The 26,327-nt window shown below is 38.2% G+C and overlaps 1 protein-coding gene across 2 annotated transcripts in view; it reads right to left on the bottom strand.

Annotated features, from left to right (window-relative positions):
* The window catches only part of LOC104596320 (protein transport protein SEC23 C-like), a 71,995-nt gene extending 52,040 nt beyond the window's left edge, over window positions 1-19,955 (bottom strand). For both annotated transcript variants that reach the window (XM_010257398.3, XM_010257396.3), the window contains exons 1-2: window positions 19,109-19,955; window positions 18,635-18,808 (exon numbers count right to left, since the gene is read on the bottom strand). In XM_010257398.3, coding sequence (XP_010255700.2) covers window positions 18,635-18,808; window positions 19,109-19,831 — 897 coding nt within the window. In that variant the 5' untranslated portion in view covers window positions 19,832-19,955. The remainder of the gene's footprint in view (window positions 1-18,634; window positions 18,809-19,108) is intronic.
* Between the last annotated feature and the right edge of the window lie 6,372 nt (window positions 19,956-26,327).

Raw genomic sequence — 26,327 nt, 5'->3', positions numbered from 1 at the left:
GGCAGTGAAAAAGAAAATAGAAAAGGTTATGAGATTTTTCCTATGGAAACCAAGGGAGGGAAGAGAGACCACTTTTTTATATATAAGCATCAATTTTATTAACTATAAATATTAGTTATGTACAGATTTTACAATCAACATTCAGAGGGAAAAGTAAAAACCATCACTCCCTCTACATTTCTTACAACTATGCACAGAAAAACATTCCCCAACCCACTCCTTGTTTTGCTAAAGAACTAGCCATGCCATTCAATGATCCTTGTACCCATTGAATTGGTACTTGCATATTTCTTTTCAGCCATCTAAATTTCTTGATTCCATTTCGGTAAATCCATAATATTATTGTCTCATTATTGACTGGCCAACTAATCACAACCTTGAGTCACCTTCTATGATTAATTTTTTAATCGCATTTCTTTTGCCCACTGCATACCCTGTAGCATTGCCATTAGTTCTGCTCTTAATGAGTCCCCTATTCCAATTGAACCCAAAAACAATGCAATGATGTGACCCCCTCTGTTCCTAAAAACACCCCCAACTCTTGAAGGTCCTGGATTCCGCATGCTACTGCGGTCAAAATTAAGTTTTATGAATCCCCTTGTTGGCACCACCCATCTTCTGTGAGTTGCATTATTTTTTCTAAATGTTCATGCTACTTCCCCTCATTTTCTTATTATGTTGTTTATTGAGAAGCTTGAAAAAGTAGCCAGATATTTGATTCAGTGAGCCACCCTAACGGTTATACATTTAATAATTGCCTCATTAGTTCTCTCCTGTTCCTTAAAGACTCTTATATTCCTTTCTTCCCATATGGTCCAAATGAGTGCCACTCTAGTGCATCTCCACATAATTCTTCCCCATTTCTTAGGCCACATGAAAGCTGATGAACAAAAGAGATTATTCATGCTGAAGAAAGATTCCAACTGTATTCCCCCTAAGGTTATGGCTTTTTATTGGGAAGTTTACCATGGGAAAGTAAACACCTTGGACAATTTACAAAAGAGAAGACCTTTCCTTCGTATTTCTCCTAATTGGTACATCCTTTGCAGATCTCAGAGTGAGGACTGTTACCATTTACTGATTTGTTGTTCTTTTATGGCAGAGTTATGGGATTGGCTCCTATCTTTGTTTGTGAGCAGGTGGAATTTGCTAGCAGAATTAAGATTGCTTTTTGATCCTACTACATTTGTATGGCAGCAGAAAAGAGGTAAAACTATGTGGAGGTGTGCAAGAGCTGCATTGGTTTGGACAATTTGGGAAGAAAGGAATGCTAGAATTTTCCAGAAGGAAAGGAACCATCAAGAGATTAAGGACTGTGTCGTGTATAGGGTTATCCATTGGCTGAAATCTTTGAACTTGTTCCACCAATTCTCCTTTAATGATATCTGGAGGAATTGGGCAGCAGTGGCAAGTTGTTCATCCTCCAAGACTAGAGTAAGAACAAGCTGGTCATCACCTCCTGCAGGTTTCTTGAAGCTGAATTTTGATGGTCTTATCAAAAAAAGAAGCTGAATTCTGATGGAAGCAGTCAAGGAAACCAAGGCCCCTCTGGCTTGGGTGGGGTTTTGAGGAATGGAGTTGGAAATGTGATACTTTTCTTCTCAGGTCCTCTAGGAGTGGGAGACTATTAGAGCAGAATTACTTGCAGACCTGCAAGGTGTACAGTTTGCAGCTCAATTAGGGGTGGACAGCTAATGGTTGAAGGTGATTCCAAGGTAGTAATAAGCTGGTTGCAGAGCCCAGAGTCAGTAATTTGGTGCTTCAAGAATGAAACTAAGAAGTTTAAGATGCCGACAAGAAACATGTATCTAAGAATACAACGGGTGAGGAGATCAGCAAATACTATGGCAGATTGTCTAGCCAAGCAAGGGGCAGCTAGGGAACTTTTGTACAGGGCACAATTGTAATTATTGGTTTTTGTTTTCTTCTTTAGTGGAGAGATCGCAATTCACACCTCTCCAAGGGCTGCTTGTATGTACTAATATTTCTAATTTAATAAAAGGATTTATTTGCTTATCAAAAAAGGGAGATTCCAATTGCACCCAAATATAGAAAGAAACCATTCCCAAATACAACCAATGAATAGACAATGCATAGGTAGATGATAGCAAGCCTAACCATTTGCTCTACACACAATACACCAATTAGGAGACAACCAACAGTTAGGCCTCCTTTTTTGAAGCATATCAAGTGTATTAAATTTCCCAACAAAAAGCACCGATTATTGGAGGGAGAATACTACTCCTACCTGTTTCACATGGAAAGACTGCAAAGTAGGTGTAGTGAGAATGGGCTGAATGGGCCTTAGTGTTCCTTATTTATTTTAAGTAGTGTTTAAAGTTATGCTTGGAGGTTATGGGCCTTAGTTATAGGCCCTTGTTTGTTTTCTTTAATTATCTTTTTAGTGCTGGCCGCCCCATTAAGGGCATCCATGTAATTGTACTTAATTTTAGAATTAAGTTAATATAAGGTAATCAAGGGGGCTAGAGAGAGGAGATCGAACTCTTCTTTTCTCTCTTCCCTTCTCTTCTTCTTCAACAGCCTACTGCTGAAACCTCTTCCTTCTCTTATCTCCTTCCTCTTTCTTCTTTTTTCTATCTTTTCTGAATTATTGCAAGTGTATTTCACAACTTGGTATCAGAGCAGGTTCCCACTTTCAACCTCTTTTCTTTTTCTTGCCCATACACAGTGTGTATGGAGAACTGATCGGTTGATCAATCAGCAACTTATGTAGCCTAGTTAGGAGGGTTTTTGGAAAGTTTTTGTGGAGGTTTTTATCCTTCGTTGAAGCCCAAGGAAGGTTCTTGGAGTTTTTTCTTGAAAACCCTAGATAACTGAAGAAATCTTGTTACAAGTCGTAGAGACAGTTTGAACCAGGCGCTTAGGAATCAGAGGTAAGCCTTGTGATTTCTATTAAGGGTGGTTTTGGTTGGACTAAGTTTTGGAACCTCTAGGAGGAGTGGCTAAAGTTTCTCTCTTTCTCCCCATTTTGTTGGGTTCTGTGAAACCCTATTTTTGGGTGGTTGAAGGGCTATTCTTTGCTTAGAACAGTAAATCTAGCCTATTAAAACCCTAATTTGATTTTCGTTTTCATTTGTAAGGAGCAAACTGGAGGAGAGACTAAATATTCCACAGATTCCAGATTTGGACATGGGGGGTCAGTGGAGAATCTTTTTGGGGCTGTGACTACTGTGAAGTTAGACGGGACCAAGCCCGGTCTCAATCTATTAAAATACATGTGTATAATAGAGTAAAATGGGGTTACATTACTGGGAGTAAGAAGAAACCGAAGGAGGATGATCCTACCTATGAAAGGTGGATGCAAGAAAACTACACAGTAGTGGATTGGTTAGTGAATTTTATACAACCACACATTAGTCAACATTACCTATGGATGGAAACAGCAAGAAGTGTGGGATGGCGTTACGGAGACCTATTCCCAAAAGCTTAATGTTGTTCAGGCCTACAAATTGAAGCATGATGTGAATAATCTAAGATAGGGGAGAAGCCCTTAGTCATCTATTTCTCTATGCTGAAATCTCTTTGGCAAGAGATCGACTTGATGAAAACTATTGTTTGGGGTTGCACAAAGGATGTAGAAAATATATAGGAAGTTGGTAGAGAGGAATTAGGTCTTTGAATTCCTCACTAGACTCAACTTGAAGTATGATATTGTGAGGTAGGATGTTTTAGCATAGGATTAGGTGGCTATCTCAGGCATATGCTATGGTGAGCAGTGAGGAAAGCAGAAGACAAGTTCAGTCTGTCAAGCCACAGGTTGATCACTATGCCAATGCCGAGATAAAGCCAAAGGTTAACACTAGGAAGAAATATGTTATCTGTGAATACTGCAAGAAGCCTAAACACACCAAAGACACCTGTTGGAAGTTGCATCCAGAACTCATTCTTGCTAGACTAAAACAGAAAATGGTGGAAAAAGGTTTGAAACTGGAAAGGGGGGAAATGCAAATGTAGCCACCTTCTCACAAGGTGAACAAGGATAGGGTGGAGAAACGTTAGTAGGGGAACAACTTGCAACTGCCAGGGCTGAGTATGAGAAGTATGGCCGAATAATTAGTCATTTGGAGTCCATTACCGTAGCTCCTTCAGAGAGCATTCCTTCCTTAGCCTATGCCCACTCAGGTATTCGTGCAACTGCAAATCATACTTCTATCTCAGGTACTCATAAAACCCCTCGAATAATTGATTCCGGTGCTTCAGACCATATGACCAGCATTTCACAGTTATGCACCTCTTACTAACTCCTTTCTAGCCAGGATAAGATATCCCATGCTAATGGTTCTCTTGCCCCTATCACGGGAAAGGGAGACATTAAGACTTCCCATGCCCTGACCTTATCATCTATTCTTTATGTACCTAAACTTAATACCAATTTGCTTTTAGTTAGTAATTTGACTAAATCACTAAATTGAAGTGTGACTTTTTTCCCTTTCTATTGTGTTTTTTAGGACATGAAATCTCAGACGTGATTGGGAGTGGCCATGAGACGAATGGAATCTATCTGCAAGATGTGCCTGAGCAGAGCCAAGTACAACCTAATAGAACTACTTTTGTTTCTGAGTCCACTAGTCATATTATGTTATGTCATAGTCGTTTGGGTTATTTGTCTTTTTCTTCATTGAGTCGGTTGTTTCCAGAGTTAAAAGTCTGTCGAGTCTACATTGTGAGTCCTGTGAGTTTTTTTTTTATTAATTCATTAATTATCATAATAAGAATTACAAAGAGGAAGACAAACTTTCTTATCTTCCAACTTCCGCTTGAGCCCCAAGAAAGGAAACAAGAGAGAAAGAGAAAAAAGAAAAAAGAAATTTAAATTACATTTGTGCCCAGAACATTGAATCCTTGTCCACCCCTTGTTTAGCTAACCCATCAGCAAAAGAATTAGTTGATCTTTTTACCTAACTGATTTTAACTTCCATTTCTCGAACCAGCCATCTGAATTTCCTCACATTGCTATAACTCCATAAACCACTGTCGTCTTTATTCAGCCATCCTACCACCACCTCCGAGTCCCCTTCAATTATGAGTTTTCTAATATTCATCTCCCTAGCTTTCTGGACTCCTTCCATAACTGCATGGATCTCAGCTTTGAGAGAGTCACCCACTCCAATTGGGCCTAAGAACATAGTAGAAACAACCCCATTCTCATCCCTGAAAACACCCCCAATCCCTGATTGTCTAGGGTTCCCTTTGCTACTTCCATCAAAGTTTAGTTTTATGAAACCCGTAGGTGGGGGAGTCCAAGACACACTCATTACTGCTTTAGTCTGGGTACAACTAGCAATCTCACCCCACTTCCGCAGCATGTCATCCATTGTACAACCCTTATATGGACTAGAGCACTCAGATCTTCAGCACCTCTCTCTACTTCAAAGAAGATCCTGGAGTTTCTTTCTTCCCATAAAGACTAGCATACTGCTGCCCTCAGTCCTCTCCACATAGTCCTTCCTCTTTTTATACGCCACTTGAAAAATGAAAGAGCAAAAAGACTTTGCAAATTTGATGGAGGATTCCAACTACACCCAAAAAGAGAGAAAGCCCACTCCCAAATAGACTTTGCAAATTGGCAAGACACCAGTAGATGAAAACTAGTCTCCCCATCAGCTTTACAAAGAACACACCATTGAGGGGACAAACAAGTATTGGGTCTCTTCTTTTGGAGCAAATCACCAATGTTGATTCTTTCCAGAAAGGCTTCTAGTAAAAATTACCAACCCTAGGAGCAATTGGCCTGCACCAAACCTCATTAACAGGGAAGGGGGGGGGGGCTACAGGATTGGTGGACTGGCTTAACACTTTAAAGAAGGAGGCATTGGAGAAAGAACCAATAGGGGTGGGGTTCCAAATTCTAGAGTCTTCCTTAGCAAGGTCTAAGAAAACATTATCAAGAAGTTGGAGGAAACTTGAAATACTGTCAAGGTTTGAATATCTCACAGCCCTTCTCAGACCCAAATTCCATCCAAACCAAGAAAAAGAGGAAGGGGTAATGAAAGAGGAAACTGGTTCATTTTTAAAAACATATAGGACATACAAAGAAGGAAACTAGTCCTTTAGAGGGGCATTCCCCACCCAAGTTTGTTCCCAGAATTTTATGGAGTTACCTGAATTCAAATCATACCCTTTTAAAAGGGGGAAAAACTGGTAATAAGTGAGAATGGGCTGAATGGGCCTTAGTGTTCTTTATTTCTTTTAAGTAGTGCTTAAAGCTATATTTGGAGGTTATGGGCCTTTGTTTGTTTTCTTTAATTATATTTTTAGTGCTGGCCACCCCATTAAGGGCATCCATGTAATTGTACTTAATTTTAGAATTAAGTTAATATAAGGTAATCAAGGGGGCTAGAGAGAGGAGATCGAACTCTTCTTTTCTCTCTTCCCTTCTCTTCTTCTTCAACAGCCTACTGCTGAAACCTCTTCCTTCTCTTATCTCCTTCCTTTTTCTTCTTTTTTCTATATTTTTTGAAATATTGCAGGTGTATTTCACAACTGTAGGGATAGGGGATTTAAAGCCCTAAACATAGAAAAGACAAGAGGAAGATCATGAGCAATTAGGAGTCCAAATACAACTATCTAGCTGTGGAGATTGGTGAAAAGGGAAGAAGTGTGTGAGAAGAAGGATCAAAGAGGGTTGGGCATGGAGGTTGCCTCTTAACAATGAGAAGTTATGGCATGAAGAGGTGGTAAGCTTACATAGGATGATGAACAATGGATAGGATATTGGCCTATTTGTGTTAGACCACTGAGGACTTCACCATGGAAGGTGATTCATGGCTTACTCCCTAACTTTCTTAGTTGCATCAAGTATGAATCTTTATTCTTGTAATAAGGTTAGATTTTGGGGTGGCAAAATCTCCTTTAAAAGGTCAACTGAATTCTTTGTTTGTTTTTTTTTTTCGAAGGATAAAAGAAAAACTAAAGAAAAGGAGATTACATGAGAAAGGTGACAAGATATCACCCGAGAAGAGAACAAACACTAACTGACTTATAGCCAGTACCGCCTAAAACATAAAACAATCAAAACAAAATAATGACTCCAAATTAACCACCTTCATTCAGCTCCAAACTCAAAGACCCTAATCAGAACCTAGATGCCTGATCTCCCTACATCTCCTCCCCAAGGCTTTCCTCCTCCCCGTCAATTTCTTCATCCCACATCTCACCCTTTCCTTGACTTCCAATTTCTTCACCCTCCGTCCCATCCTCTTTTTCTCGAACTCCTCAAAAGCCTTCTTAGCAAATTCCTCGCCTCCCCAAAAAATTAAGCGAAGACTTTTACCAATCTCAACTTCTCTCTCAACAATTTTCTTGATAGGGACTCTTCTAGGCCCCTCCTTCAGCTCCTCTAGACTGCTATTAGAACATCTCACATTAGAACTGACTATTGATTCATTTTCTTTTCTTTTCCATATTAGTCTAAACTGATAAGAGCCCCAGAATCCACCTCCCCAAACTTTTCATATGATGGTTCTAATACCTTCCCCCTTCTTCTTTTATAAACCTTCTTAAAATTTTTTGTAGGTCCTACCCCAACCAAACATAGTTGTCAAGGCGACGCCTAGGCAGGTGCCTAGGCGACAAGGCGCCCTTGGAGGCTCGCCTCGCCCAGTCGCCTAGCAGTTTTGTATACCGTCTTACAAAATACTTTTATGTTGTTACTTTTTTGAGATTACAATTATAAAATAGACATTATTAAACAAAAATATTCATTTTTTTGTGTTTATAAACTTATTTCTTTTTATTATTTTCTTATTTGTTAGGGTTTAATCAAGACAAATAAGGGAAAAAACTTAGAAGTTTAAGGAAAAACATTGCTTCTTTTCCTATAACAAAAATAGGGGTAGGCACCCGCCTAGGCGATTAGGCAACAAGGCACTCCCCCTATCACCTAGCCTCGCTTTGGCGCCTTGAAAACTATGCAACCAAACCATCTTTTAATCAAGAAAATACCTTGGTTATGTGAACAATGTGAGAATTCCTAGCCCCACGTGGTTTCTTGGGAACCTCTTCAATAGGAGTAGCAGTCTAACTCTATCGCCTTCCCTCTTCCAAGGTCCACACCTAACTTTCCTACCACCACCTCCTCAAAGATGTTCTCTACTTCTGCCATGCCTAGAACTTTCTCAGCCTCCTCCCTCCTACCTGAATCCACACAAAAACTACCAGCCAGCACTTCCACACGTTGCCATTGGACCGTATCAATATTCTTAGCTTGGGTAGGTGTGTAGAAAACCGCGTTCGGACCGATATATCCTCTGTTGTCACTTCCTGACATGCTTCCTTAGTCACCCATGGCAAACCCTTTCCAGACTAGTGTTTTAAAAGGTGTGGGAGGCGTACGCTTGGAGGCACGGCAAGGTGCTCCCAAAACGCCCTGAGGTGTATGCCAAAGGCGCTGACACCTCTGAGGCATTCACCTCTTGCGCTTTTTCCATGAGGCATACGCCTCATGCGCCTCATGCACATCTGATATAAAACAACAGAAAAAAAAAAGAAAAAAAAAAGGAAAGGAAAAGAAAGAGAAGAAAAGAAGAGAAAAGGAAAGAAGAGGAAAGGAAAGGGAAGGGAAGAAAAGATAAGGGGAAAAAAAGTGGTTTGCCCCCTGCCCCTTCGACTGGGAGGCGCAGCCCCCCCGACCCCCTTTTTGACAAGACCCCCCCCTTTGAACTAATGTTATGCATCTTTATTCTTCTTAACATAAAAGATTTTATTAAAAATAAAGAAAAAATGAGATCCCCCCTTCCTCTCCATCCTCCTCCTAACCCCCCTCCTCTTAAGGAGGCTTACGCCTCCTTGTGTTCAATAGGCTTATATAAAAGATTTTATTAAAAATAAAGAAAAAATGAGATCCCCCCTTCCTCTTCATCCTCCTCCTAACCCCCCTCCTCTTAAGGAGGCTTACGCCTCCTTGTGTTCAGTAGGCTTACGCCTCTTGTGTTTTGAACCATGCCTCACGCCTCTAGGTAGTGGAACGCCTCGCGTCACGCCTCCGCATTTTAAAACATTGTTCCAGACCTCCTTCTCATTTTCCTCCAACCCGACTTTCTCTTTTTTACTGACCTCAATGGAGCCGCTAGGGAGAACTATATTCGATTGAGAAATCGAAGATGGAGTGCCAGCATCCTTTGCTAGAGTTGCATCTTCAGCTTATGCCACAAGTTATTCGCAACAAACAGGTGCAATCCCACCCGTGCTAGGGTTCCGGGCAATATCGCTTCCTATGCTCCCCTCCAAAAACCTCATTGTGGCTTCCTTAGTGTTTTAAAAGCGCAAGGCGCAAAAAAGATTCAGAAAAATGTCAAAATTCCAAAAAATGCCAAAAGATTCAGAAAAAAAAATACTAAACATAATATTAATAAAAAATATAAACTTAAATTCTAAAATAATGTTTTAAAAAACTATTATCTAAAATTAAAATACATAAACATATGATGTAATTATGTAAAGCATATTCAAATGAGAATTTAAAAATAAAATCAAACATATAAAACATTTTCAAGCTTTTAAAACCTCTAATCTCTTTTTCCACTCAATTGCATTACTTCACGTAGCTAATGTAATGTAAAACATATTACATTCCTGATTCTACGAGTTGCCTTTGTGCCACAGCCCTTGAGGCAAGCCTAAACAAGTCCACGTTAGCTCTTAAATTTTTAGTTTTCACACAAAAAATAATGATTTTATAGTTTTACTCGTTTTTTAAGAAGACATTTTATTAGGATGAATGAATGAACAACATTACCAAATTGGGGATTCCTGGAGCTTCGACTTGTTTAGGCTTGCCTCGAGGGGTGTGGCATGGGGGGTCCGGGGGCGGAGCCCCTGACCCAACTTCTATGTTCAAAAAAGGCAAAAAAGCGTCAAATTTTCAAAAGGCAGACGCCCGGGATGAGGCGCAAGGCACATCAGGCGTGCGCCTTTTGAAAGGACTACACCTAGGACCTAGGCGAGGCGCATACCCTAAAACGCACCTCGCCTATGCACCTAGGCACGCCTTTTAAATCAATGGGCCTCCTTTTCATTTTTTTCGAACCTGAAAGTCACCCATTCCCATCGATTTTCCTTTCCCCTTTGAGCTTTGACTGGAGAGGATTTGCACAATCTCATCCACCTTTTTGGACCTTCAAACAAAGACAAACTCCACCCGTTACACTTAAGACCTAAAGCACTGATCGACTTCCTTTCTTTTGAAATAATGGGTTTTCAAAAGTGGGCCCCAAATAGACCAATAGTTTACTCATCATAAGATAGCATTGAAACCTTTCCATCTCCTTCAACAGTCCCCAACCCCTTTTGTTTTAGGTCCACCACATGTCTTGCAAACTCCATGCCACCTTTATTTACTTCTTCAGCTGACTCCGAGTGGTCCCCATTACCCAATACCTCTATCAAATTCTCCCCCAAGTTGGCCCTCTTCACCTTTCCAATGTTGCAAAACTCAATCATCCCCATCCCATCAAACCCCACTATCAATTTTGGCAACATTTATTCTAGAAATGCCCTCACCTTCAATCTATGGCTCTTTCTCTATTTAGAGCCCAATCAACTTCCTCATCTTCGAACCGGTTGATGTAGAAGGAGCACTCCACTCCTTCTACACAACCATGTTAACTATCAATCTACCAAGGTAATACCCCTCCACTAGCACTCTCAAGTCATACAGTTCTTCACCATAATGAAGCAATGGAGAAGTAGGAACAAAATGGACTTCATCAACCTTGATAAGGATACATGTAGAACAAAGATTCCTCCAAGCATTGGTTCTTGAATCAACAAAACAAAAACTACCAAACATCTCCAATCTTCTTGAACGTTTGAATGCTCTAGGCGTGCAGAGGGATGCCAAAAACATTTATCCAGACATAACTTGAGGGCCCCAAGTTTCTCAGAGCCCCAACGAGACGGTTCCATCTTTCCAACCTTAATTCAGGATAATGTAACTGACCTTGTTCGCGATTGAGAATATCACGAGCTTCATCTTCACAGCTAAAAAAAAAAAGAAAATAACCAGCATTGAGTCTCCTCACCTGGAATGGATTGCTTGGTTTCCATTCAGCCAAAACCCAAATCTACACCTCTTCCAAATCTGGTTCAGAATTGACATATCGTCCAACCAAACTTCTTTTGAGTAGCCAGAGCCTATTGATGGTTCCTTTAGTTGAACTCATGAACACTTCTCTCATTTTGGTTAACCCATCAAGCTAGATATGTGTAAATCTCCCTTTAAGGAGGAATGTCCAAAGACATGCGCATGATGGTGGACAAGTTGGGTGACGCTACTCAATAGAGAACGCTGTTTACATGCTTGAACCTTTTGTGCTAATTTTTTGTCTGAGTATGGTGATACACGTATTTTGCAACTTCTTTGTTATCACTTGCTTTTGTTAAATCAAAGTTAATTTCTAAATCTGTTATTCCATCTTCCTCCTTAAATGGTTTTGGCTGGGGTTTGGGTTCAAAAGAGGCATTCATGATTTGGATCTTCCCTCTATAATTAACCTTATGCAAACCTTGGAGGGGGTATTTTTGGACCCCCTTAAGCATGACAATCATATTTCTCTCCCAACCCTTCTGGTAGTTTGTCATGTGCCTCTTTTTATCAAGTATTGTCCTCTCTTCCTCCACAACAGCATTTTTCCTATGAAAGAGATTTGGAACAAACCTATTCCTCCTAAAATTGGGGCGTTTCTTGGGAAGTCTTTCATGAGAAAATTAATACTAACGATATTCTTCAAAAGAGAAGGTCTAATTGGTACCTATCTCCTTAGACCTGCTATCACTTACTTACCTCTGGCCCCTTGGTTACTAGTATTTAGGAATGGTTTGGGCCCTTGGAGACTGTCCAGCTTCTTACATGAGATCTTTGAGTTATCTTTTTTATCCTACAACTTCAGATGGATCCCAAGAAACCTAAACTCTTTGGCTGATGGTTTAGGAAAGTTGGATTTGGGAAGGGATTTTTTGTATAGTAAAAATATATTGCCTAACTAATCTTGCCTCCTTTTCATCTTTGAGGCTTGTACATCCTCTCATGTACACCCTTCCTCCTTTTTATGATCAGCAAAAAAGAGCAGTTTTATTAATAATAGAAAGGTGTTACAACATCAATTAGCCTTGGCTACCCCTTACAACAGAAAAAAGAAAAATCCCAGGGACTCTTCTCCTCAAGGTTACAGACTTACAGCTGCACCCAAAAAACATGGTCTCTGTTTACACCTTGTTTTGCTAACTGATTGGCTAGATTGTTGACTGACCTTGGAACCCAATGGATTAATAGCTGCATATCTTTTGACAATTTCTAATATTTTTTTATCTCATTTCTGAACCACCATGGATGCTGTTCTTTTCTCAGCCAGCTTAGAATCACCCTTCCTCCTTTTTGTGGTTAATACAAAGTTATCTTTCTTCTTCAAAAAAAAAGGGTAAATCTCTTAAACTACCCCTACTGTATAGCGAATTGACACGTGGTACCCTTACTGTTTAGCTATTGTCTTGCAGCACCCTTAAGTTTTCTGACAATTGACTAGCTCTACCCCTGCCGTTAATATCCGTTAATGTTCCGTTGAAATTCATACACACGTGACACCACGTGATGTATAAATTTTTTTCAAAACCCAATTTTGCCCTTTGTCCCTCTCCCTTCTTCACCATCCCTCTCCCCGGCGGCAGCTACAGTGAACCACTCTGCCACCATTCCACTCCTTGTTTCTCCGCCGCCATCGCCACCACTGTCGTTGTCTGTATCTGACCACTTTCGCCGGTGACTTCTTCAAATTTCCAAAATAAAACAGAGAAAAGGGAAAGAGATGCTGGTTCATCAAAACCCAAACCTTTCAAACCCAGAAGCTCCACTCTATGAAGAAGAATTAAAGGGTGGTGTGGAGCAGCAACCCATTGCAGAAGTTGTAGCGGGTGACAATAATTTTGGTATCATTGTTGCAAGCGATGGCGGCCACAGCAACTGATTTTCAATTCCGAATCCAGTACCACGGTTTCCGATTCTGAATCCAGTAGAACAGAACCTGCGGTTTCCGTCTCCAGCAGCCCGCAAGCTTAAGGTAACATGAGCTCTTTTGTCCACATCCACTATGGTGAGAGAGAGTCGCAGTTCGCCACTTCGTCTAGTGATGAAACAGGGGTGAGAGGGAGATGGAGACCTTAGAACCTCGATTTTTAAGAAACTCTCAAGAATCCGACGGTGGTGGGAAACTGGGACCCTTCTTTAAGCGAGCAGCTCTTGATGAAATTCTTGTGCGTCTGCGGTTTATCGAATCGACGGACGACGGAGCAGACTGTCCAGTGGAGCTTGTATACGTTGAGTGAGTAGAGATGAGCATTTGCTAACGCCGATACGATACGTGTGGAAGTCGTTGATGATCGGCTTCAGTTCTTTGAATTCTTCTGTCAGGCCGGCTGGCATCGTTGTATGGTGAGCTGTGTATGTTTGTTCTTCTTCTTCCGCCTTCCATACTTCTTCCTCAATGTCTGCAATTAGATGGGACTCAGGAGTGGGGGAGCTGTGTATGTTTGTTCTTCTCCTTCCATACTGTTCACGATGCTTCTTCCTCCATCGTCTTGGGCATCTTCACTTGTCAACGGTAGTGATGAAACAGGGGCGTGAGGGAGATAGAGACCTTAGAATCTTGATTTTTAAGAAACATTGTGATTGTTCAGCCTGAAATGTTTAATGGTAGAGGCCGTCGGATTTGGGAGAAGAGAATATCCATTTATGGAATTGACAGAGGTACAGTAAGAAGATTCTTGCCCAGAGACTGCAGTGTTTCAGGAGAACTGGTTCAATGGAAGCCTCAGAACTGATTCTGAGAGGATGAACTCTGGTTGCAACTCGTTGAGAGGAACTTGAGATCCAGAGGGTTTTCTACCTGAGTAGCACGGATCATCGTTGTCTGAATCGTCATCATCCTTTGAATCGCTACCATCATCAAAATAGGATTCGTCCCTTTGCCTTCTCAATGGTGGAGGACACGAGTGTCTCTTCCTTCGTGGTATTTGCAGACAAGCAGCCAACGCCAATCAAAGTTCTCTGTTCACCGTCGAAAAGACGATGAACAGAGATGAAGATGGATGAAGGATAAGCAGAGGAAGGAGAAAGAGAATAAGAAGAGGGGATGAAATTTGAGGAATAATGGAGGGCAAATTTGACATTTTGTTTCCTTCCGTTAGCACTTAACGGCAACGACAATTGTCAAAACTTAAGGGTACCACAAGACAATAGCTAAACAGTAAGGGTACCGCGTGTCAATTCGCTAAACAGTATGGGTAGTTTAAGAGATTTACCCAAAAAAAAAGGTATTTGGGAATGGTTTCTCTTGTTTGGGTGCAGGTGAAATCTCTTGCTGTGCATGGCTACTTCATTCTTACCATCTGGTCATCTACTTACAATCAGCCAAATAAAAGAGGAAGAACCATGTTGAGATGCAGTAGGGCAGTTCTTCTTTGAATAGTTTGGGAAGAGAGATATGCAAGGATATTCAAAGATCAGGAGAGAAGCAAGGAGGAAATAATTGAATGCATCACAATTTGGTTGGCACACTGAGTTAAATCGATGGATGTTTTCTCACCTTTTTCATTTGAGGATATCATTAGGAAATGGGGAAGTGGCTATAACCTCATCTAAAAATAAGACTCAATGGTATTGGATCCCACTAGAAAATGATTTTATTAAGTTCAATTTTGATGGTAGTAGCCTTGGGAATCTATGGCCATTAGGAGTGGGATGGGTCTTTAGAGATGAAGAGGGTCATGTGATAGAATTGTTTTATTGTTCTCAGGTCCTATTGGGCATGATGCTCTCTAAGAGCACAGCTGTTAGCAGTAATCCAAGGGGTGAAAAGGGCAAATGAAATGAAACTAAGAAAATTAACCGTAAAAGGTGATTCCAAGGTGACAATTGATTGGTTGTTGAATGGAGAGAAGATGCAATGGACTTACAAGAATGAATTGAAGACAATGTGGCTGGTTAGAAACATCCAAATGAAGATACAATGGGTACCAAGGTCGGCCAATAGTTTGTCTGATGTAATGGCCAAACAAGGGGAAAATAAGAAACAGTTGTTTTAGGCCCAGTTGTAAAAGGAACATATGTGGAGAGATGGCAATTTATATGCTCTCTTTAATTTACATGTAAAATCTGTGCATCTCTGTTGTTTATAATTTTTTTTTTTTATCAACATCCCTGTTGTTTATAATCAATAAAGCTTTTCACTATCTATCAAAAAAAAAAAAAAAGATCCATCAATGCTAAAACTGAACCATAAGAAGTTGGCCAATAGCCAGCAAGCACAGAAATCCTGGGAAGCTATAAAAAACATCACCAAAGATCCTCCTGTTCTTTTCTCTTGTAGCCCCTAAAATATAGTGAATGCTATCACATTCCCTAAAATGCTCTTCTAAGACCCAAAAGATAGGTTGGTGACTGGTGAGGCTGGGACTTGATTCTAAAGGAAAAGAGGCTGATCTTATAAGGAAGCTCAAGGGGAGAGCAGATAGCTTGGAAGGTGGGGATGGAATGGAAGAAACGATCAGAACAACTGGTTGGCCAAGATATAATTGGAGAGTTTGTACTGATGTGCCTATTGGGAGGTTGGGAATGGAACTAGGTGGATGCAAACTTGATGATCAATAGAAGTTCAAATTGACAAGGAGTTCGGGTTATTCTCAATGTTCTGAAAATTGTAATCAACTGTAAATCGTAGAGAAAATTGAATCGTGAATTGTAAGATAATTTCTATTTTTTACAAATTTGTCAAAAAAATTAAATATACATATGATAAAAGGCTAAATATATATAAAAAAGTGTTTTATCCTATTTTTAAGTCATATCTACCATATATGTACCTAAACCAACAGAATTAAGGTGATACAATCAAGTTTAACTTGAAAGTCAAATAATCCACCTACATGGCTCTTTATTAAACATACGATAGAAAATAAACTCAATACATGGACTTAAATAATGCAAACAACTCAATTTCTAGTAAAGTCTTTAAAACAAGTCACCCTTGACAAAACTAAATATAGTCAAAACAAAATGACGAAGTAGAAAACTAATTCTTAATTGAATTGATTTGAATCACAATGAATCCTTTTTGCAGAAAAGGATTCAGATGTAAGATTCGAATCGAAACCCTTGGGATTCATGATACAAATCATAAATTATATTGTAAATCATAAGATTTTAACAAAAGTGGCTATTCCTTTTAGGTGGTGAAGCTGAAGCAGAAAATTTCAAAACGCAATAATATGCTTCAGCCCAAGGTTAAAAATATCGATACGTATCGGACTGTACCGACTGATACATATCATATCAGTGACCTCTCGATACGCCCCTACAGTAGGTGTTTCAGGATCTGACCTGGTTCAGGGGGTAGATGGGCCTTAAACCGACACCCCCCCCCCGAACCAGTTTGGAAAAAAAAATAAAAATGCAGCTTGATACAGGCCAATACACCCCAACCGTATCAGCCTGAATCGATATTTTGAACCTTGCTTCAGCTACAAGTATTAACGAGCAAATATAGAAGAGAAGATAGAAAAGGAAGCAAGAATAACTTCTACATTGCTTACAAAGCAGCCATGAGGAGTCAAATTTAGGTAACCCTTGGAACTATATTCTAATAACCAAGCAGCCATCAACAACGGTTACAATCTTATTCACCATGACACACTAAACATATTAAAGTTGATAGACATTTTACCAAAGAAATTTTGTCTACAGAAGTATGTTTACCTTTCATACAATTTGAGTTTCAATTAGTCAATGTGCATACCAAAGGTGTTGTCAAAACCAAAACTGTGGGTTTACTGGGTAAGCTGGACGTGATGAATATCTGTGCACAACTTAAGAAACACCTATATAGGGACATTATGGACCTTTTACTATTTTAATATATAAAGCACTCTTAGTGACTGCTTAATAACAAATGAAGATGCTGAACTAAAAAGCTTATTGCTTTGTCTTTTGGTGAATAAGTTTTTAAGGACATTGTGAGCTCCTGAATGGCTGAAACTGAAGTTGGGTAGATCACTATAACCTTGAATTTTTTTATTATTTAATTAATTTAACTAAAAAACAAAGCAATTAGTCTTTCATCTCAGCAACTTCATCCATTACCAAATGGCTCCTTAGTCACCTGGGGGGTCACTCAATTCAACTGCCTAAACTATTCTCTCTTTCTTTTGCCTTCATTCTTCTTCTATTCTCTTTCTTTTCTCTCTATTTTCTTTTTTTTTCTTTGGATCAAGAACAATAAACTTTATTAATGATATGAAACTATGTGAAACTTTAAGTACAAAAGGGGGGGGGGGGGTAAAATGTCTTAACTCCCCACCAACAGAATACAATGGAAGAAAGTCAGAAGTTAGCCCAAAATAGAGATTCCCTAATCACCCCTTGCTTGGCTAATCCATCAGCAAATGAGTTAGCAGTCCTCTTCACCCAGCTGTAATGCAACACAATATCCCTACTCAGCCCTTTGAATTTTTTCTTCTCATTGTTATAACTCCACAAACCGCTGTCTTCTTCCTTTAGCCACCTAATCACCACCTCCGAGTCACCTTCAAGGCTTCAAGGACCAAACATCTGATGTTAAAATCTCTTGCTCTTTGGATACCTTCCAAGGCTGCAAGAATCTCAGCCCTAAGAGAGTCCCCTTCTCCAATTGGGCCTGAGAACATGGCAGTGATAACCCCATCCTCATTCCGGAACACTCCCCCAATCCCAGAAGGCCCTGGATTCCTTAAGCAACTACCATCAAAATTCAGTTTTATGAACCCAGAGGGAGGAGGGGACCAAGAAGGCCTACGAGTCCTCTTACATAGGGCAGAGGAAGCTATCTCTTTTCTCTCTATTTTCTTACCATCTTTTCACAAAATATAACACCAAAGAACACAAGTTAGTTGATAGTGCTTAACTGCTTATAAGCATCTCAAAGGGGTGACCAAGGTCCCACAAAAGCAAGGTATGCACTCAGTCATCCCATGGATAAATTTGCTGTAATGTCTTCTCTTCTCTCTTTTAAATGGAGTTGGTTAACTTTAAATACTTACAGAAGAGTTAAGTAGAGATTTTTTTTGCCATAATTAAAAGGCTCTCCTAAAGCAAGCATAGGAATTCCTTCAACTATTTTCCTTTTTGTAGCACTTACTAGTTAATACCTATTGAGAAATTTGGAAGGAGAGAAATAGAAAAATGAAGAATCTTTCAGGTTTATTAGTAAAGAGACAATTGTAATAGTTGGTAGTTCTTAGTTGAATGGGTTATTTTCCTTATTTTGATAAACAAGAAGTAATTGAATTAAAAAGGGAAAAGCAGAGTTTGAGCTCTGCAAAAACCCGGAGTGGATATTTATCTTCTAAGAACTAGAGCAATCAGTAGGAAGGATTTTGTAAGGAATTGGTCTCTTATTATTTCCTCAACGATCTAAGTTCCTGTAAATATAAATAAAAGCCAAGCTCCAGATTTCATGATGCACTGTGGAGATACCAAGCTAGCAGGAAGTGATAAAGAAAATGCAATTTTATAACGGGCTTAGCTTCCCTGATATAACCTAAGAAGAAGATGAAATACAACAATTATGAGAAGTCCAATACAACTTACAGCACCAGACCCTTCTGTTGATGGCCCCCCAATAAATGCCATGATTCTAGCTCCGGAACCAGGAACACAAGCTCCTAACAAACTGGCAGCCACACTCAATGCTGTGCTTGTACACCTTGTTGCCCGTTGATCTGCTGGCACAGGCCAAGGATCTTTCTGAAGTTCTTCCAAAACCTGAACCAAGAACCAATCCATCCAAATCAAACAAAATGTCACAGACCATAGTTATCAATGTTCAATTAACTAAGAACAAAATAACCATACACTCAGTAAGTAATATAAGTAATATCTATGTATTTGTGTTTACTAAGATTCTTTTTTGTCTTTATCTAGCTGAGATGTAGAACGATTATAAACTTTGAGTCTACTGGATGATAAAAAACTTGAACTACGATCAATGTTTTTTTTTTCTGTAATAGAATTTTCCCAAAAAGTTTAAAGCTTTCCATGTTTAAGAAGGAGAAATAAAATTACCGAATTAAAAGCAAATTCACACTCAGATGCAGGCAATAAGAAGCGAGCTATGCTTTCGGCAGTGAGACCGTCCCTGGAACCGGCAATTACGCCGGTGATTGGCTTAGGCTTCTTTGCAAAGAAATTCATCTGCTCAAGAATCTGATCTTTCGATATCTCCTTGGAGCCTTTAAAAACATACGTCTTCGGGATCAACCCGAACCCTAGTTCATGCACATGAACGTAGGTCCCAAAGGTGATGAACCCAACAAGCGAATTATCCGGCAAAAGATCAATCGCCTGAGACAAAGCAGACTTCAAGAACCCTAGCTCCTCCTCAATGATGCAACTATCGACAACGAACAAGAAGACAGGTGGAACAACAGTTCTCTCTGTGGGTGCTTCGTACTCAATTGTCGTGTACTGAGGAAAGAGCTCGGCGGGGAGATTATCTTCGGAAATCGAAGCGTAATGAGGAGGAAAATGGTTGCGTTGGAAACAGAAAGGACATATCCAGATCTTAGCCATATAATCGACAATGGAGAAAGGGTTTAGAACCGATCTGCAGGTACGGCAACGGAGAGGAGAGTAGGGAAGGACTGGCATGTTGGGGAAGGGCTTCAACGGCGTGTAGATCGCAGAGACTGGGACGACGCAGTTGGCTGCTTCTTGTTTCGTGCCAGGGAAGACGTTCCATGGCATGCGTATGCCGTCCTGGGCCTCCAGGTCAAGGAATTCCGCCATTAAAGAAGAGAATTGTTCTTTCTTCTGATGTTTGACGATTATCTGCGATCGGCAGAGGTGGCGATGTCAATTTTGGAGCGAACGGAGTGACGAGAGAGAGAGAGAGAGTATGTATCGATTGTTTTGTGCGAAATATTTGTTGAATCCCGTGCCGGCTTGGAAGGCAGGCCCGGCAGCGACTTGAGTCTCAGTGGGGATGAACAGGCGCGGCCCGAGCCCAGGCCCGCATTAGGCCCACAAATTTTTAGGCCGCTCTTGGTCCAATAAAATTATGAAAAATGCATGATTCTCTTTTTTCACTATTCATCTTTAGACACAAACCAGCAGCAGAGTTTGAGTCTCATAACATTGCTTTTACTTGCACACGTTATCACATGGTTCTCAAAATGGATCGAACCAGGCAGTGGGACCAAAAAAACCGGAAATTGGTAAGGTAACCAGTTATGTTTCACCCTAAAACTGCTTTTTTGGTCAGCGGCCTACTGACCCTGATGGTTAAACCATCAAACCGTCAACCGGAACAATGTTTTTGGCCATCTTTTATTTTTTTTATTTTTTAAGTTAAAACGGACTATCTGTTCAAACCAGATGGTCAGACCATTTGACTAAGGAACTAGTCCAGTTTTTAAAGCCTTACCCGCTAATGTCCAATATGTGCTTGCAAAGCCTGATCCAATCCAATACGAGATTTTTTATGAATTGGGCTTTGGATTTTCGGGCTTTAGGTTGAGATTTAGCTTGAAAATCTGGGCATTGCCTTTAAGTTTAGGTTGAGCTTGATAACCTGAATAACAATCAAACCTGGTGCAATTCACAATATTTATATGATTAATCCAACCCTATACTCATGCAAAAATACAAATAAGTATACCATATTGCAAGGATTACAGCAGATAGGATCAAGCAATATGGAATTAAATCCGATTAATAAAAGCACACATTTTGAAAATTGATTTTACCCAATTATGGCTAAACAAATATTCAAATCTAACATAAATGAAGATTAAATCTGATCTATTTGCATCCCTAATCGAAGGGTTCTCCTAAGAGCAACGGATTAATCTTGGCCATCCAAATAAAGCACCAGATTCTCTAAAAAATCTAAGCCAAATAAAATAAAGTACCAAATAACCAAAATGTATAGACCATCAAATGGGCCTCCTAATCTTAGTTGATTTATCTCAGTCATCCAAATGATGTAGCACGGCTTCAACTAAACCAGTCCTTAGGAACCAATCAACACAAAGATCTAGGCCATGAGAGTGGCATGATAAGATCAGTCGCTATTCTCACCCATCCAAGTATGTACCAAATTTTCAACTAACTTGGGCTGTCCCGCCTTAGCCTAGTATGTACCAATTTCATCCAATCCCACCTTAGCCAAGCCCAAATTTTGTTGGGTATCGTGGGTTGGGCTTAGATTGGCAAATTCAATCCTTGAATTTAAGTTTAAGACAATGCATGGTCCAGGTTTTAGGGCTGGGACTGGGTTGGTGTACTGGACGAACTCGGATTGGGGCTTTGTCAAAATTTGAATGGGTCCGGCCCAAATCCCAAACACAAAGCAGTGTAAAATCCTAATATGGGCCATCCCTAATTGCATCCCTAGTCAACCAAGCCTAAGTGGCCCAAGATGCATCCCTAGTATGTGCACTTAAGCATTGTAACTTTGTATCTGTTTGAAGTTTGAGAATTGAATTGTATATGAACTTGACCTCAGACTCTCAGAGTTTTCCTTAGATGTTCATAATGTATTCTACTACTATAGGATACTTATATCAAGTGTTCAAAGCTGGTTAATTTGATTTTTTTTTTTTTTTATCTTGTACCATGAGACATCATATTTTTATTTTCAGTTGTTTGAGTTATAAGTCTTTTTAGTGTTTGGGCTTAGCCCATTACAACTCAATGGAATAAGTGGCCCACCTTTAATGATATCCTGATTTCTGGCTATTTAATACGCTATGTTCGGGCCTTAAACAAGAGTCCAATTTATCTTGGCCCAGTTAACCTGCAAAACAATTCGAAAGAAATTGTCGGAATAATATGGATATAAAATTAATACATTGATCAGCATCTATTCTATCTATTCTCTCTCTCTCTCTATATATATAAAACGGTTCAACCCACGCAGTGCTTCCCTTTTTAATTTTTTCTCCCAATTCCACATTCCTGTTTTTACAAATTTTTGAATTTTCTGTTTTTTAAATTCCACGTAATTAGACATGTTCACGTATCAGGCTTCGCCCCACCCCCGGCAACCTCAAACTCATGAGAAGTAAGGAAATGCAGTAATAAATATCAAAATTCTTGGACTCTTTCCATTCAAACAAACGCAACTGACTTAGCAGGAGGAGAGGAAAAGGATTGAAAGAAAATTTGGAGGGTCTCTGTTTTTGTGCGAGCAAAAGGTGAATAATCATCGTCCTCTGTCTCAGAAGATACAGCCGGTGCTTTTAATGTTTTCGCTCCATTAGGTGATGATCAATACTCCAAAGAAATTGTTTTTTTCTTTTTTGGAAAATTATTGAAGATTTGTGTAATTTTCATTGTAAATTACTGAAAATTATTTTTGGAAAATAATAACTAATTTTTTTATTACATTTTGAGGAAAATATTTTTGAAAATTGTAATTACAATAATTATCTAATTATGAGGGAACTATTTTTAGAAACTTTCCAGAAAACTATCCAATAAATAATTCTTGAAAATTTTAAACCAATAAACGAGAACAATTAATTAAAATTAATGTCACTTAAGATGAATTAAATAAATAATTAAATCTTGGAAATAATTGATTCTTTATACATAATTATTGATTTTAATTCCAATTGTATTGAAAATTAATAATTACACTAATGTAATAAATTTTGCAAAATTTTCATGCGACAACATTTTCATAAAATTACATTTTGCAAAATAAAGATATATTAATGTGCTTTTAAAAATTTTGGAAATTTTCTTTAAAATGTGGTAAATGATTATTTAATAAAAATAAATACTTCATAACAATTAAAAAATAATTTTCATAATTACACACATGTAATAGATATTCTAAATTTTCATAATTCCCATTTCAGAAAATAAAATTGTATTGTTGTACTTTAGTATTCTTTAAAATGTAGTAAATAATTGTTGAAAATTATTGGGATATTTTTTAAGATTTAGGAAAAATTATTAAATTTCATGATTTTGGAAAATTATTGAATTTTTATGTAATTTTAATTTTAAATTATTGAAATTCGTGAAATTTAAATATAATTTACACTATTTAATAAAAATAAATTATTTAATAACAATTTAGAAATAAATTTCAATAATTTTTCAAAAATACACAAATGTAAAAAAATTTCTAAATGTTTCATGAAATTACATTTTGGTAATTAACGATAATTGAGTGTACTTTTGGAAAAGTTTCTCAAATTGTAGTAATTCATTAAGATAAATTACCAGAATTTTGTAAAAAAATTGAAATAGGAAATTTTTTATTAATTTATACTAGAAAAATAATAGTATAATTTTGGAAGAGAAATTATTGATTAACTTATATTAGAAAATGAAAGATAGATTAGTGTAACTTTGTAAATAAACTATTTAATAAAAAAATATTTAGTAACAATTTAAAAATAAGTTTGATAAATTTTCAATTATTATTTTTAGTAATACATGAAAAATTTTAAAAATATCAAGAATTGTTCAAAGTATTCAAAAATAGTCAATAAATTAATGATTATTGGTATTCTTAATAATACATGTGGGTTTTCATGTGCATCACACAGGTCCACGCTAGTGCAATATAAGAACATATTTGTTTGCATGATTTTAAAATTTGTACCTTCTGATCATGATTTTAAGCAAGTAATGATTAGTTGAACATAATAGTTGTTCACCTGGTTGTGAAATCACTGATAACTCTCTATACCAATAATAAAATACATGGGACCCATAACCATTTTAATTTCTCATTGTAAGCCCAATGTATTTTATCACTGGTGTGGGGGCATTACATACCATTGGCTCCACAGCCTACTAAAACAGCTATTGCATTGTGCTAATTTGAATTCCAATGAAACTATCACTATAAGAAAATACACTTATAGCTATGGACAAAACCGTAGCTACAAATGCAAAAAACAGTAGCTATAGATCTATAGCTACGGACTGGCTACGGTCAAGAAACGGTAGTTACAGTTGCGGTGGCTATAGGTAATGGCTACGGCTGGATGTATCCGTAGCTATAACTAACCTATAGCTACGGTTTGTGCCTGTAGCTAAAGACTAACCTAAATAATTACATATGCATTTGTAGGTACGATTTTTAAGTTATCTGTAACTACAAATATGACTTTTTAGCTATGGTTGTGTGATGTTCATAACTACAAAATTTGCATTTATAGCTACGGTGATGAGATATCCATAGCTTAAACTATGGATTTATAGCTACAGACCCAAGTTGCCTGTAGCAACAGGCATCAATCTATAATTACGGATATTAATTGACCGTAGCTAGAAAAAAAAAATACCTATATCTACGGATATTAACTGGTCGTATCTAGAAAAAACCTATAGCGATGTTGTCGGTAGCAGCAGAACAACAATCTATAACTTGTACATAAAACACCTTTAGCAACGGTTTTTGTGACTGTAGCTAAAACACCTTTTGCAACGGTGTTTATTGACTGTAGCGAAAAACATTCATTATTTTTTGAAGCCCTACTTTCTTGTATTGAATACAAGCACAACTAATTCATAATATAAGATGGAACTTGAATTAAAAGTTCCGTTAAAGGTTCTTGAATACATGAATTATATCTCAAAGTGCTTTAACATCAATGCATTTGCTACAAATTTCAATGTTCTTGAATACATGAAACTCAATCCAAAATAAAAAAAAATGGCATGTAAAATTTGATTAAATATCTCCATCTACATTTGTGAAGTATCCTCCTTTACCATGTTCAACCTATAAGAAAATAATAGAAAATAAGTTAGAAATCACATTTTTTGAGATATAAAATCATATATGAAAATTTAATTAAGTATATATGGAATATAAACTCTTGCCTACTTTCCAAGCCTAATGTTAAGAAAATGACAAATGTAAGGATTGAGATCAAACACAACTTTTATGAATTCTGGATTTTCACTAAACACAACAGCGTTTATGAATTCCATGTGGGGCGGCCTAACCCGGAACACAAGAAGTTGTGTCCCGAAATCCCTTCCAAGCACTAATATGATAGAAGGAAAAGGCAATCCCTAGCATTTCAAGGTGTTTGAAATGAAGGTTGATTGCAGGATAGCACATACAACCACAAGCCGACAGACAAAAGCCTATAAAGTCATAAGCATTTTACAGATCATTCCTAGGACCTCATAAACCCCATCACAATGCTTCTTATTACAACTCCACTTCTTGCTCTAGTGCATGACTTTACTTTCTTGCCTTTTGGATAAGGAAATATGATACATCCATGGCTTTACTTCATTCTTTTATCAACCAAAGTGTCTAAGTTGTCATTTCTCATTTTATGCCTCCTTAAGCCAAAATATTGCTTTCAAGTTCTTGGATCTTTCTCCCTTTTTTTTTTGAGAGAAGGTAAAAGTATTTTTGTATTATTTGAAAAACAAAAACATACAAAAGATGTGTAAGGTCCCTTCTACAAAGAGCTTCTGTACATCCAATTGTTTAAAAAGAAGCAAACAATTAATCTTTTTTTAGTACAACATAAGTTTTTTTTTTCTTTGTCCAAGACTACTAATGGGAATAGATGACCACACAAGTCTACCCATCTTGTTCATGCCCAAGATATGCCATCCAGCAATTAGATCTTTGACAGAGATGCTCATGCACTAGAAATATGGGAAAGCTTTTATTAAGTGTTCCCAAATTCTGGAGTATCCGCAATTCAAAATATAGGTTGCTATCTACTAGCCAATTCAAATTCATGTTGCATAAGAGGCATGATGTGTCAGCTAGGTTCATGCCTTTCCTCACCAACACTTCCTTAGACACTTCTACTCTGCAGCTACGCATGCAAAAAAACTTTATCTTAGAGGGTGCAATAGTCCCCATATTACTTTGAATGGAAAATCATGTCTATTGTCACTCTTCATCATCTTGTAACAGGCCTGACTTTTGTTTATTTCCAACTTCTAGAGTCCGGGGATTGAGGGTTCGTTCTCTGATTTTGGGGGAGGTGCAGCAGATCTGCAATTTGGGATAACTCTCAATCATTGAAATTCCTTCTGAAAAGGAGTTCCATGATATATGATCCCCAGCCATGAGTATATGTCAATTACCATTGCTTCTTTATTTGCATCCAAGAGAAATAAATTTGGGAACAACTCTTTTATGGGCCTCTCTCTGCACCATGTGTTCTAGAATCATAGAAATGGTTGTAAGTTTAGCAAAGCCCTTAATGTGCTTATTTGAAAAGTAAGTGCTTATTCTAATAAGTATTTATAAGGTTTGATGAAAAAACATTTTTTTTTA

Source organism: Nelumbo nucifera, chromosome 1 (assembly GCF_055504915.1).
Source record: "Nelumbo nucifera cultivar China Antique chromosome 1, China Antique-T2T, whole genome shotgun sequence".
Classification (NCBI taxonomy): domain Eukaryota; kingdom Viridiplantae; phylum Streptophyta; class Magnoliopsida; order Proteales; family Nelumbonaceae; genus Nelumbo; species Nelumbo nucifera.
This window is presented reverse-complemented; position numbering and strand designations above follow the sequence as displayed.